At 50.8% G+C, this 11761-nt stretch overlaps 1 protein-coding gene across 8 annotated transcripts in view; it reads left to right on the top strand.

Annotated features, from left to right (window-relative positions):
* Positions 1-2698: 2698 nt before the first annotated feature.
* The window catches only part of acot7 (acyl-CoA thioesterase 7), a 288577-nt gene continuing 279514 nt past the window's right edge, over positions 2699-11761 (top strand). For 4 of the 8 annotated variants that reach the window (XM_078425337.1, XM_078425336.1, XM_078425331.1 and 1 more), the window contains exon 1: positions 2705-2817. In XM_078425337.1, the coding sequence (XP_078281463.1) occupies positions 2759-2817 (59 nt within the window). In that variant the 5' untranslated portion in view covers positions 2705-2758. Of the gene's footprint in view, positions 2818-11761 lie in introns of all 8 variants that reach the window. The other 4 variants (XM_078425338.1, XM_078425332.1, XM_078425333.1 and 1 more) reach the window with 3 other exon arrangements.

Here is an 11761-nt window from a genome sequence, read left to right as displayed (position 1 = left end):
GTCTATTGGCTCAGACTTTGCAGGAAACTAACATAACCATTAATAAGAATTTTTTTTAAAGTGCTGGAGGAAGTCTGTGCCGCCTTTAAAAGTCTTATCTTGAATACTCCAAATGTTTTCTTTTTGCTGACTTATCATTCTCTCTACTAATACCTATTTGTGTTTTGCTTAATTTGTTTAATTTGACTCTAATTCACGTTTTTCTTCAATTCTTGGTTCAATGGTTTCCTTATCCTTAGATTACACAGAGGGTGGTGGGTGCCTGGAATGCACTGCTGGGGGTGGTGGTGGTGGTGGTGGAGGCAGATACGATAGTGGCATTTAAGAGATCTGCAGGGAATGAAAGGATATAGATTATGTGTAGGAAAATAAGAGTTGGTCTTGGTATCACATTCAGCACTGACATTATGGGCCGAAGGGCCTGTTCCTGTATTGTACTGTTCTATGTTCTAGATGTCACTGTCTCAGATGGTAACTAATGTTGTTGATTATCCAACTTGTACAATCTTCATTCCTACAAGTTTCAGTTCGAAGGAAAAATATCTTGAAGCACATTAAGTGCTAAATTTGGGTTGCACTGTGGCACAGCAGTACAGTTGCTGTCTTACAGTGCCATCGACCCACGTTTAAATCTAACTATGGGTGCTGTCTGTACGCAGTTTGTACGTTCTCCCTGTACAGAGAGGGGAGGGAGTTTTCTCCGGGTGCTCCGGTTTCCTCCCACACTCCAAAGTCGTACAGGTTTTAAGGTTAATTTGGCTTTGGTAAAATTTGTAAATTGTCCCTAGTGTGTAGGATAGTGCTAGTTTACAGGGATGTGTCGGAAAGAACTGCAGATGCTGGTTTAAATCGAAGTTAGACACAAAAAGCTGGAGTAACTCAGCCGGACAGGCAGCATCTCTGGAGAGAAGGAATGGTTAGTGGATCTGGCACTTGCTTACTCCAACCCATCCTACTCACCCCTCCCCTCCCAGATACTCATCTCCCCCTACCATCATGCCCCACAATCATTTCTGATTCACTCCGTCTTCAGTCATCTTGCCTCCTCTTTCACCTCCCCTCCCCTCCCCTCTCTGTTCACCAACACACCCACCCCAAATGTCTCCATCTCTTCCGTACCCATCTTCCATCCACCTCTCCCTGTCTTCACCCCATTCTTATCTCCAATCGTACATCCCTTTTTCTCCACCTCTACATCCTTCTCAAGTCACAAACCATCTTGCCTCTCTACATCCCTTGCCTCATAACCTCACCCCTGCTTCCCCAGCCTGTCCCTCTCAACTAAATCCCCCATCCAATCTCACCTACCCACGTCAAACATCTCTCACTAATCCCACTCCATGTAAACACCATCTACCCCTACTCTCCCCAACCTATACTCCGCTCCTTCCACCAACAATTGTTTTCTCCTCTGTACCTCTGCCAAATCTATGCTTTATAATTCTCACTCGTTCCCCTTCACCCTACTCTCACCCCTCAATCAACTCCCTACTCACTTTCCCCAGTACTCTACCTAATCTCTCTCTTCATTACTAAATCTGTTCTTTCCAACAGTCCACTCCTCATGCTTCCCTCCCCCACCACCACACCCACTCTCCCTCACCCCTGCATCCCACTTCTCTTCCCATTTACACCCCACGCCTTGCACCTAAACCTCCCTCCTCTGCACTTACACCCCTCCTGACCATGGACCCAACCCTCCCTACTTACACTCCAAACTCTCTCCCTCACCCACCCCACTGCACCTGCACATAATCCTCACATCCATCCCTCCATCAATCTAGTCCTCATCCCTCTGACCATTTTCACATCCTATCCTTACCCGCTCCATTCCTCCACCTCTCAATTATCTCACCCCACCCCTCCCTCATCCCTTCACCAATATTGCCCCATTTATTCCATTGCTGCTCTCTTTCATTGCCTTATACCTCCCATCCATTCCCTCACCCGCTAAATTTCCTCACCTTTCCCTTCCATTCCCTCACCCTTTTGCCCCATCTACTCCCTCAACCCTTCAATGCCTCCCCCTCCTGCCCATTCCCTCAGCCCTCCTTCACCCTCCCCCCCTTCACACATCCCGTTCCTCCTCTCCATCACCCCTGCTCCGTCTTCCCTCCCCTTCAACCCTCCTCCCTGCCCTCTGCCCCCTCCTCCTTCACCTCTCATCCTCCCTCAACCCTCCTCCTCTCACTCTTCCCACACTCTTTACTTCCTACCCTCCCTCCCTGCCTTCCATCCCATCCATTCCCTCACCCCTCCCGTCTATTCCATTCAGCACTCCTGCACCCTCCCCTCATTCACATATCCTCTCACTCCATGAACTTCTCTTCCGCACCCCTCTGTCCATCTTCTCCCCATCTCCCCCTTCCTATCTCATCTCCCCCTCCCCCAGTCCCACCCCAGCCCACGCCCCTCCTCAGCCCCAACCCTCCCCCAACCCCAACCCTCCCCCAACCCCAACCCTCCCCCAACCCCACCCCCTCACCAGCCCCACCCCTCCCCATCTGCTCCCCCTTCCCTAGCCTCAACCCCCCCAGCCCAGCCCCGCCCCGCCCCCAACTCCGCCCCGCCCCCAGCTCCGCCCCGCCCCCTCCCCAACTCCGCCCCGCCCCCAGCTCCGCCCCGCCCCCTCCCCAACTCCGCCCCGCCCCCAACTCCGCCCCGCCCCCTCCCCAACTCTGCCCCTCCCCCCTCCAGCCCCGCCCCCAGCCGCGCAGTGCGGTGCGGACCAAGCAGCACCAGAGCAGATCAGGCGGGGATGGAGTGCGAGGCGAGGCCGCGGCCCGCGACCGTCAAATGCCCGGTGGAGGTCAGCAGGTGAGCGATGGCGGCCGGGGGAGTGGCGGCGACCCCGACTGTCCCGACCCCCCCCCCCCCCCCCGGTCTCGGGCAGCGGCACCGGGAGCCGTGCGGGGAGGGGGGTCGGGAGGGAGGGAGGGAGGGGGAGGGGGGTCGGGAGGGAGGGAGGGAGGGGGAGGGGGGGGGGGGGGGGGGTCGGGGGGGGAGGGGGGGGGGGGGGGGGGGGGTCGGCAGACGGCAGCTCTGTAACGGCCCCGCCGGGCTCCATCCACGGACTCAGCGACACCGGGCAGCGAGGTGGGCGGGCAGCCGGCCGAGGGGCCGAATGGCCCTGATCAACGTCTGTGTGTCTGCCCTCTGCTCCACCCCCATCACTCGCTGCCCCTCCCCCGCCGCCCCTTCCCCCCGCCCCTTCCCCCCCGCCCCGCACCCCCCCCCGCACCTCCCCCCCCGCACCTCCCCCCTCTCCCCCGCCCCTCCCCCACGCCCTCGCCCTCGCCCCTCCCCCCTTCCCCCCTCCCCCCTCGCCCCTCCCCCCCGTCCTCGCCCCTCCCCCCCGTCCCCGCCTCTATGTGCACTTCAACCACATGTGATTTTTTCAATTACAAATCTCAAATTGTGGAGTACAGAGGCAAATAAATACATGATGGGTCTTTGCCCCAAACCTTATGGAGAGCACTGTAGGTTTGAAATGAGAGGGGAAAGAATTAATAAAAACCTGAGGGTCAATATTTTCATAAAGAGGGTGGCGAGTATTCGGAACAAGTTGCCAGTGGAGGTAGTTGAGGCAGGTACTATCGCAATATTTAAAAGACACTTGGACAAATACATGGATCGGAAAGATGTAGAGGGATATGGGCCAAATATCGGCAGGTGGGAGTAGCCTAGATGGGGCATCTAGGTTGGTATGGACAAGTTGGGCCTAGGAACCTGATTCCGTAATGTGGTCGCTATGACTCTATCAGGAACTATCAATAACTTTCTTGTGCAATAATATCTATTGGTTGTAGCTGGTTCATCATACGATGGAGGGGATGAATGGAGCTTGAACATGTACCGCAGTGATCTTTTATCTTCTTGTCAGTTTGTCCTGTTTGAATTTTGTAGAGGCTTATTTCTGTCCTGTTGGTGCACAAATCCCAAATCAGCCCACTGCACCCTGAAATCAGTGAACGTGGTCCATGATGGCGCCCAACCCTGGTGACTCTTTGTGCGCTAGTCATAAATGTGGATCTGGAATCACGTAATGCAATTTTTAAATTATTTTAAAATTCTACTCCGACAGCAACATTTCTTTACACTGTGAATGGCTCAATTATAATCATGTGTTGTCTTTCCGCTGACTGGATAACACGCAACAAAAGCATTTCACCGTACCTTGGTACGCGTGACAATAAACTAAACTCAAACACAAACTCAACAGTCTTAAATGCTATCCACGGCACATGCAGCCAATGTCCTGGAGAGAAAGGAAGCTTCTAATAAGTAGGTTGTGGTGAATAGAGAGACTGAGTGTTCCCATCAGCATGGATGCCAATGAGCATTGACAGAAGGCACGTTATCTGGAGCAGGATGCTATACTCAGAGTGACTATAAGGAAAGACATCGCACAGTCGGTTATGCCTTTAGTACATCATATATAAGAATATGGAGTTAAAACATAAAACGATGGAAATATTTAGCAGGTCAGGTGCTATCTGTGGGGAAGGCACCAAAATATATCATTTTAAGATTTTTGAGTTTCATGGAGTTGTACAGCCCAGGAACCTGATCCTCAGCACACAACAAAACATTTGTATATCCTAATTTATCTGCACCAAGTCTGTAGCTTTCTATGCCTGAGATAGGCACAAAAAATGGAGTAACTCAGCGGGTCAGACAGCATCTCTGGAGTAAAGGAATAGGTGACGTTTCTGCAGACTGAGAATCAGGGGAAAGGGATATGAGAGATATAGACATAGATATAGATAGACGAGAGATATAGATATAGATGCCCATTTAAATGTCAGACTAAATTTATCTTAAATGTAGTGATTGTATCTCAGTCCACCACCTCCTCTGATAGCAGGTTCCTAACAGCAACCACTCTCTGCAAAAACAACTTTCTGAAATTGATAACACAAGTGATAAAGAAGGCAAATGGTCTGCTGCGTTCAGTGGTCGGGGCATTGAGTGTATGAGTCGGGAAGTCATGATGCAGCTCTATAAGACTTTGGTTATGCTGCAATCGGAGTATTGCGTGCAGTTTTGGTCCTCCCAATCAGGAACGATATGGAGGCTTTGGAGAGGGTTCAGAAGAGGTTTACCAGAATTCTGCCGGGGTTAGGGGAGAGGTTGTAAATGAACTCTAAATGTGGCCTCACCAATGTCATGTACAACTGTAGCATGACCTCCCAATTACTGTACTCACTACCATGAGTGATGGCCAATGTGCCGAAAACCTTGACTAAACTATCTACTTGTGACACCACTTTCAAGGAACTATGTACCTGCACTCCTAGCTCCCTCTGCTCTACAACACCCCCCAGAGCTCTGCCATTCACTATGTAGGTCCTGCCCTGGTTTGACTTCCCAAAATGAAACACCTTGCACTTCTCTGTGTTAAACTCCATTAACCATTTCTCAGCCCACCTGCCCGACCGATCAGGATCCTGCTGCAAATTTTGACAACCATCTTCGCAATCTACAATACCACTCACTTTAGTGTCATCTACAAATTTAATATCATGACTCACACATTCAGATGGAGGGAAATAAATCTTGTGCAGGCAAATGAGATTAGTTTATCTTGGCATCACGTTCAGCATGGACATTGTGGGCTTGTGTTATACTGTTCTATTATATTTCCACTCAAATCCACTTAATACTTCTACCTCACCTATTGAACCTATGCCTTATTGTATTTGAAACCCCTACCATGGTAAAAAGAAATCACAGAACAGAGAACGAAGAAAAGTATAGCAGAGCAACAGGCCCTTCGGCCCACAATGTCTGTGCCGAACATGATTCCAAAATAAACTATTCTCATCTGCCTGCACATGATTCCTATTCTGTCATTCGTTGCATATCCATGTCCCGATCTAAAAGCCCCTTAAACGCCACTATCATATCTGCCGCCACCTGGCAGTGTGTTTCAGGCTCCCACCACCCTTTATATAGAAAAAACTTGCCCCGCACATCTTCTTTAAATGTTATATTTAAGTGAAAGTGGCTTCTTCCTTTAAAGTCTTTCGAAAGAAAAAGATTTGCAAGAAGGACCAAGCTTTTCAGTCAAACAGTATTTGACTTTACCCTATCTATGCCTCTTATAATTTCCTACACCTCTATCAGTTCATACCTCTGCCTACCTCCTGTGTTCCTTGGAAAACAAGCCCAGCACATCCGATGTATTCTTAATCACCGATGCAGCTTGGAATGTGGTAATCCAACGGGACACACGCTACAGGTGTCAAACTCTGCATTGAATCCAATTAGTTCAGGTAATTAGCCTTTCCAGGTTCGATCAGAAATGGCCAGTTCTGAAAAAACATCAATAGACAATAGACAATAGGTGCAGGAGTAGGCCATTCAGCCCTTCAAGCCAGCACCGCCATTCAATGCGATCATGGCTGATCACTCTCAATCAGTACCCCGTTCCTGCCTTCTCCCCATAGCCCCTCACTCCGCTATCCTTAAGAGCTCTATCCAGCTCTCTCTTGAAAGCATCCAACGAACTGGCCTCCACTGCCTTCTGAGGCAGAGAATTCCACACCTTCACCACTCTCTGACTGAAAAAGTTCTTCCTCATCTCCGTTCTAAATGGCCTACCCCTTATTCTTAAACTGTGGCCCTTGTTCTGGACTCCCCCAACATTGGGAACATGTTTCCTGCCTCTAATGTGTCCAATCCCCTAATTATCTTATATGTTTCAATAAGATCCCCCCTCATCCTTCTAAATTCCAGTGTATACAAGCCTAATTGCTCCAGCCTTTCAACATACGACAGTCCCGCCATTCCGGGAATTAACCTAGTGAACCTACGCTGCACGCCCTCAATAGCAAGAATATCCTTCCTCAAATTTGGAGACCAAAACTGCACACAGTACTCCAGGTGCGGTCTCACCAGGGCCCGGTACAACTGTAGAAGGACCTCTTTGCTCCTATACTCAACTCCTCTTGTTATGAAGGCCAACATTCCATTGGCTTTCTTCACTGCATGCTGTACCTGCATGCTTCCTTTCAGTGACTGATGCACTAGGACACCCAGATCTCGTTGAACATCCCCTCTTCCTAACTTGACACCATTCAGATAATAATCTGCCTTTCTATTCTTACTTCCAAAGTGAATAACCTCACACTTATCTACATTAAACCGCATCTGCCATGTATCCGCCCACTCACACAACCTGTCGAAGTCACCCTGCAGCCTTATTGCATCTTCCTCACAATTCACACTACCCCCCAGCTTAGTATCATCTGCAAATTTGCTAATGGTACTTTTAAACCCTTCATCAAAGTCATTAATGTATATCGTAAATAGCAGGGGTCCCAGCACCGAACCTTGCGGTACCCCACTGGTCACTGCCTGCCATTCCGAAAGGGACCCATTTATCCCCACTCTTTGCTTTCTGTCTGTCAACCAATTTTCTATCCATGTCAGTACCCTACCCCCAATACCATGTGCTCTAATTTTGCCCACTAATCTCCTATGTGGGACCTTGTCGAAGGCTTTCTGAAAGTCGAGGTACACCACATCTACTGACTCTCCCCTGTCAATTTTCCTAGTTACATCCTCAAAAAATTCCAGTAAATTTGTCAAGCATGATTTCCCCTTCGTAAATCCATGCTGACTCGGAATGATCCTGTTACTGCTATCCAAATGCTCAGCAATTTCGTCTTTTATAATTGACTCCAGCATCTTCCCCACCGCTGATGTCAGACTAACTGGTCTATAATTACCCGTTTTCTCTCTCCCTCCTTTCTTAAAAAGTGGGATAACATTTGCTATCCCACTTCAAACTTGATTTGATTTTCCTCTGCAGATGTTGCTGAATACTTAGCTATTTTCTTTTTATTTCATTTTCCACTCACACTGTCAGACTTTCCTCTCCCCCCTGTTCTTATTCTATATCCTGGACAAGACAGACCTAAGGTCAGGTTAAAACCCAGGACTCTTGCGGTGAGACAGCAGCTCTACCAGCTGCCCTACTGTGTTGCCACTGACAGTGAAGAACTGGCATTATATTTCCAAGCAAGGATGGCGTGTGACCTGGGCAGCATAGAGCTGCTGCCTTACAGCGCTGGAGACCCAGGTTCACCTTAACTGCGGGTGCTGCTCCTGCGGAGTTTGTCTGTTCTCTCTGTGACTGCGTGGGTTTTGTCCGGGTGCTCGGGTTTCTTACCACGTTCCAACGATGTTCAGGTTTGCAGGTTAATTGGCTTCTGCATTTGCCCCTAATGTGTAGGATGCGAAAGTGGGATAACATAGAACTAGTGTATTGGGTGATCGATGGTCAGCGTGGACTCAGTGGGCTGATCTAAACCTGCCCTTGCCTTTAGTGGTTGAGATTTTGGGTTTAGAGGTGCTGTTTGAGTAGCCTACATATGTGTCTGTTGTACATTCAGTGGATGGTACACACTGACGGCACTGTGTGGCAGTGGTGAGGGAATGAATGTTGAGGTTGGCTGTGGCCTCCTTTATCATGGATGGTTTTTAGGCGTTTGAGAGTTGTTGAAGCTGCACCAATCTGTGCAAGTAGAGAGCACCCCTGACTTGTGCCTTGTCATGGTGGGAAGATTTGGTGTGTCTGGTGGTGAGTTACTCACTGCAGGAGCTCCAGCCTCTGATCTGTTTATGTAGCCACTGTATTCATGAGATTCAATGATTCAACGATACTTTATTCTCACGTGTACAGTGCAATGATTGAGAACGGACAGTGACTGCTCGAGCTGTGCACTTACCATGACCTGTGCATTGCCAACTCGTACTTCCAGACAAAGCCCCAGCACAAGGTTTCCTGGAGGCATCCACGCTCAAAGCACTGGCATCAACTGGATCTGATCCTAGTCAGACGTGCCACCCTCAAGAACGTTCTCCACACACGCTCCTACCACAGTGCGGACTGCCTCACAGACCACTCCTTGGTGTGTTGCAAGATCAGGCTGCAACCAAAGAGGTTCTACCGTACCAAGAAGCAGGGGAACCCCGCATCGATGTCAGCAAGATGCCCCATCCAGACCTCGTGCAACAGCTTGCAGAGGCTTTTGAGAGTGAACTTGGCACCTCGTGTCCTGGAGACTCTGCAACAGAGAAGTGGGAAACTCTGCGGGACACCATGCACCACACAGCCTTGGCTAGCTTTGGGAAGAAGATCTCAAAGACACACGACTGGTTTGAGGCCAAGTCGACCGAGATGATTCCCATCATCGAAGCCAAGCGCGCCACCCTAGCCGAGTACAAGCGGTCAGCCAACGAGAAGAACCTGCAGATCCTCAGGGCTGCCAGGAGAAGGCTCAGCAGACTGCCAGGCGTTGCGCCAATGAGTACTGGACACAGCTTAGTGAGGACATCCAGACGGCCGCCATAACAGGGAACATCAGGGGAATGTATGATGGCATTAAGAAGGCACTAGGACCAGTCCAGAGCAAGACAGCCCGCCTCAAATCCTCCACTGGGGAAGTAATCACAGACAAATGCCAGAAGATGGAGAGATGGGTGGAACACTACTCCGACCTCTACTCGAGAGAGAACACTGTGTCCTCCTCAGCCCTTGACGCCATCGAGTGCCTGCCGACCATGGACGAGTTAGATGGAGAGCCGACGGTAGAAGGGCTCAGCAAGGCCATTGACATCCTGGCCTCAGGCAAGGCCCCAGGCAGCGACGGGATTCCCCCTGACCTGATCAAGCACTGCAAAACTACCTTCCTGCTTCCTCTGCATGAAGTCCTCTGCCAGTGCTGGCAAGAAGGAGCTGTACCGCAGGACATGAGGGATGCCACGATCATTACCCTCTACAAGAACAAGGGTGAGAGAAGCGACTACAACAACTACAGAGGCATCTCCCTCCTCAACATCGTCGGCAAGGTCTTTGCTCGGGTCATCTTGATCCACCTGCAGAAGCTGGCAGAACGTGTCTACCCAGAGTCACAGTGCAGTTTCCGAGCTGGAAGGTCAACAGTAGACATGGTCTTCTCCCTTTGCCAGCTCCAGGAGAAGTGCAGAGAACAGCGGATGCCCCTGTATATTGCTTTCATTGCTCACCGAGGCGTTTGACTTCGTCAACCGAGATGGCCTATTCAAGGCTCTCCCAAAGATCGGCTGCCCACCAAAACTGCAGAGCATGATAGAATCCTTCCACATCAACACGAAGGGGACAGTGCAGTTCAATGGCAGTTTCTCAGAGCGCTTCGACATCCGCAGTGGCGTCAAACAAGGCTGCGTCCTCGCTCCCACATTCTTTGGGATTTTCTTCGTTCTGCTCCTGAAACATGCCTTCGGCACCGCAACAGAGGGGATCTACCTGCATACTAGATCAGATGGCAAGCTCTTCAACCTCACCCGCCTCCGAACCAAGACAAAAGTACGTGAAGCTCTCATCAGAGACATGTTGTTCGCCGATGACGCAGCAGTTGTGTCCCACACCCAGCAGGAACTAATGGACCGCTTCTATCGGGCTTGCAAGGACTTTGGGCTGACCATCAGCCTGAAGAAGACGAACGTCCTGGGACAGGATACAGAGGCACCGCCTGTCATCACCATCGACGACTACGAACTCGATGCTGTCCAACAGTTCACGTACGTCGGCTCTACCATCACCGACAATCTCTCCTTGGACACAGAGATTGACAAGAGGATCGGGAAGGCAGCTACAACTCTCGCTCGCCTCACAACTCGAGTGTGGACCAATCCAAAGCTGACAGTGAAGACAAAGATAGCAGTCTACAACGCCTGTGTCAACAGCACGCTGCTGTACGGCCGTGAGACATGGACTACATATGCCAGACTGGAGAGAAGACTGCGAGGAGCCAGCGCTGCCCTCGCAGCTGCGGCTTGCCTGCAGTCCGTTTGTCTTTTGTGTTTTCTGTTGTTTTTGTCTGAATTGTAGTTTAAATATGGTGTAGTGTTTGTGGTTGTATGTTATGTGGGGGGGTGGTGGAAACTATAACATTGTCTCTCCCGAGCGGAGACCCGACCTTTGTTTTCTGGGCCGTGTTTCCGTTCCCGCTGTGGCCTACCACCGGCCATGCACCTGGAGCTGGCGGGCTCCGGCTGGGACCACCTGGGCTCTGGTTCGCAGAGCCCGCGGCCCGGACTCACCACCTGCGGCGCTGGCTGCCTTCGGATGCTGCGGGAGCGGCTGCGACTCGTCTCCGGAGGCTCCGGCGCGGGCCGCCTGGACGTCGGAAGCCTGCAGGCCCCTGGATGGGGGCCGACATCGGGAGCTCCGGCAGCGGCAGCGTCTTCGCCCGCCCCGAATCGCGGGGCTTGGGTCGGCCCACCACGGACCTTTCACCGTCCGGCGCGGCCTGAAATAGGCCGCGGGATTTTCTCCACCCGGCGGGGGCTTCAATATCGGGAGCCCCGACCGCCCCGACGTGGCAACTCCAACAGCCTGACCGCGGGAGAAGACGGCAGAGAAGAGAAAAAGACATTATGGCCTTCCATCACAGTGAGGAGGTGACTGGAGGAGACTCACTGTGATGGATGTTTCTTTTGTTTTGGTATTGGTTTATGATTGTATGTGTTATTGCATTTTTATTGATTATTCTTATTGGTCTTATTGTTGAACTGCAGGTAATTTTTCATTTTACCACACATTTATGTGTATGTGACAAATAAATGACTATTGACTATTGACACCTTCCACCTTAGAAGCATCCGCCATATCCTGGGTATATCCTGGCAGGACAGCGTGTCCAACGCCGAGATTCTGTCTTGCGCTGGCCTTCCCAGTATGTACACTCTACTCAGGCAGCGGTGGCTG

Source organism: Rhinoraja longicauda, chromosome 30, assembly GCF_053455715.1.
Source record: "Rhinoraja longicauda isolate Sanriku21f chromosome 30, sRhiLon1.1, whole genome shotgun sequence".
Lineage (NCBI taxonomy): Eukaryota > Metazoa > Chordata > Chondrichthyes > Rajiformes > Arhynchobatidae > Rhinoraja > Rhinoraja longicauda.
Note: the sequence above shows the minus strand (reverse complement) of the source record. Positions and strands in the feature narration are given on the sequence as shown.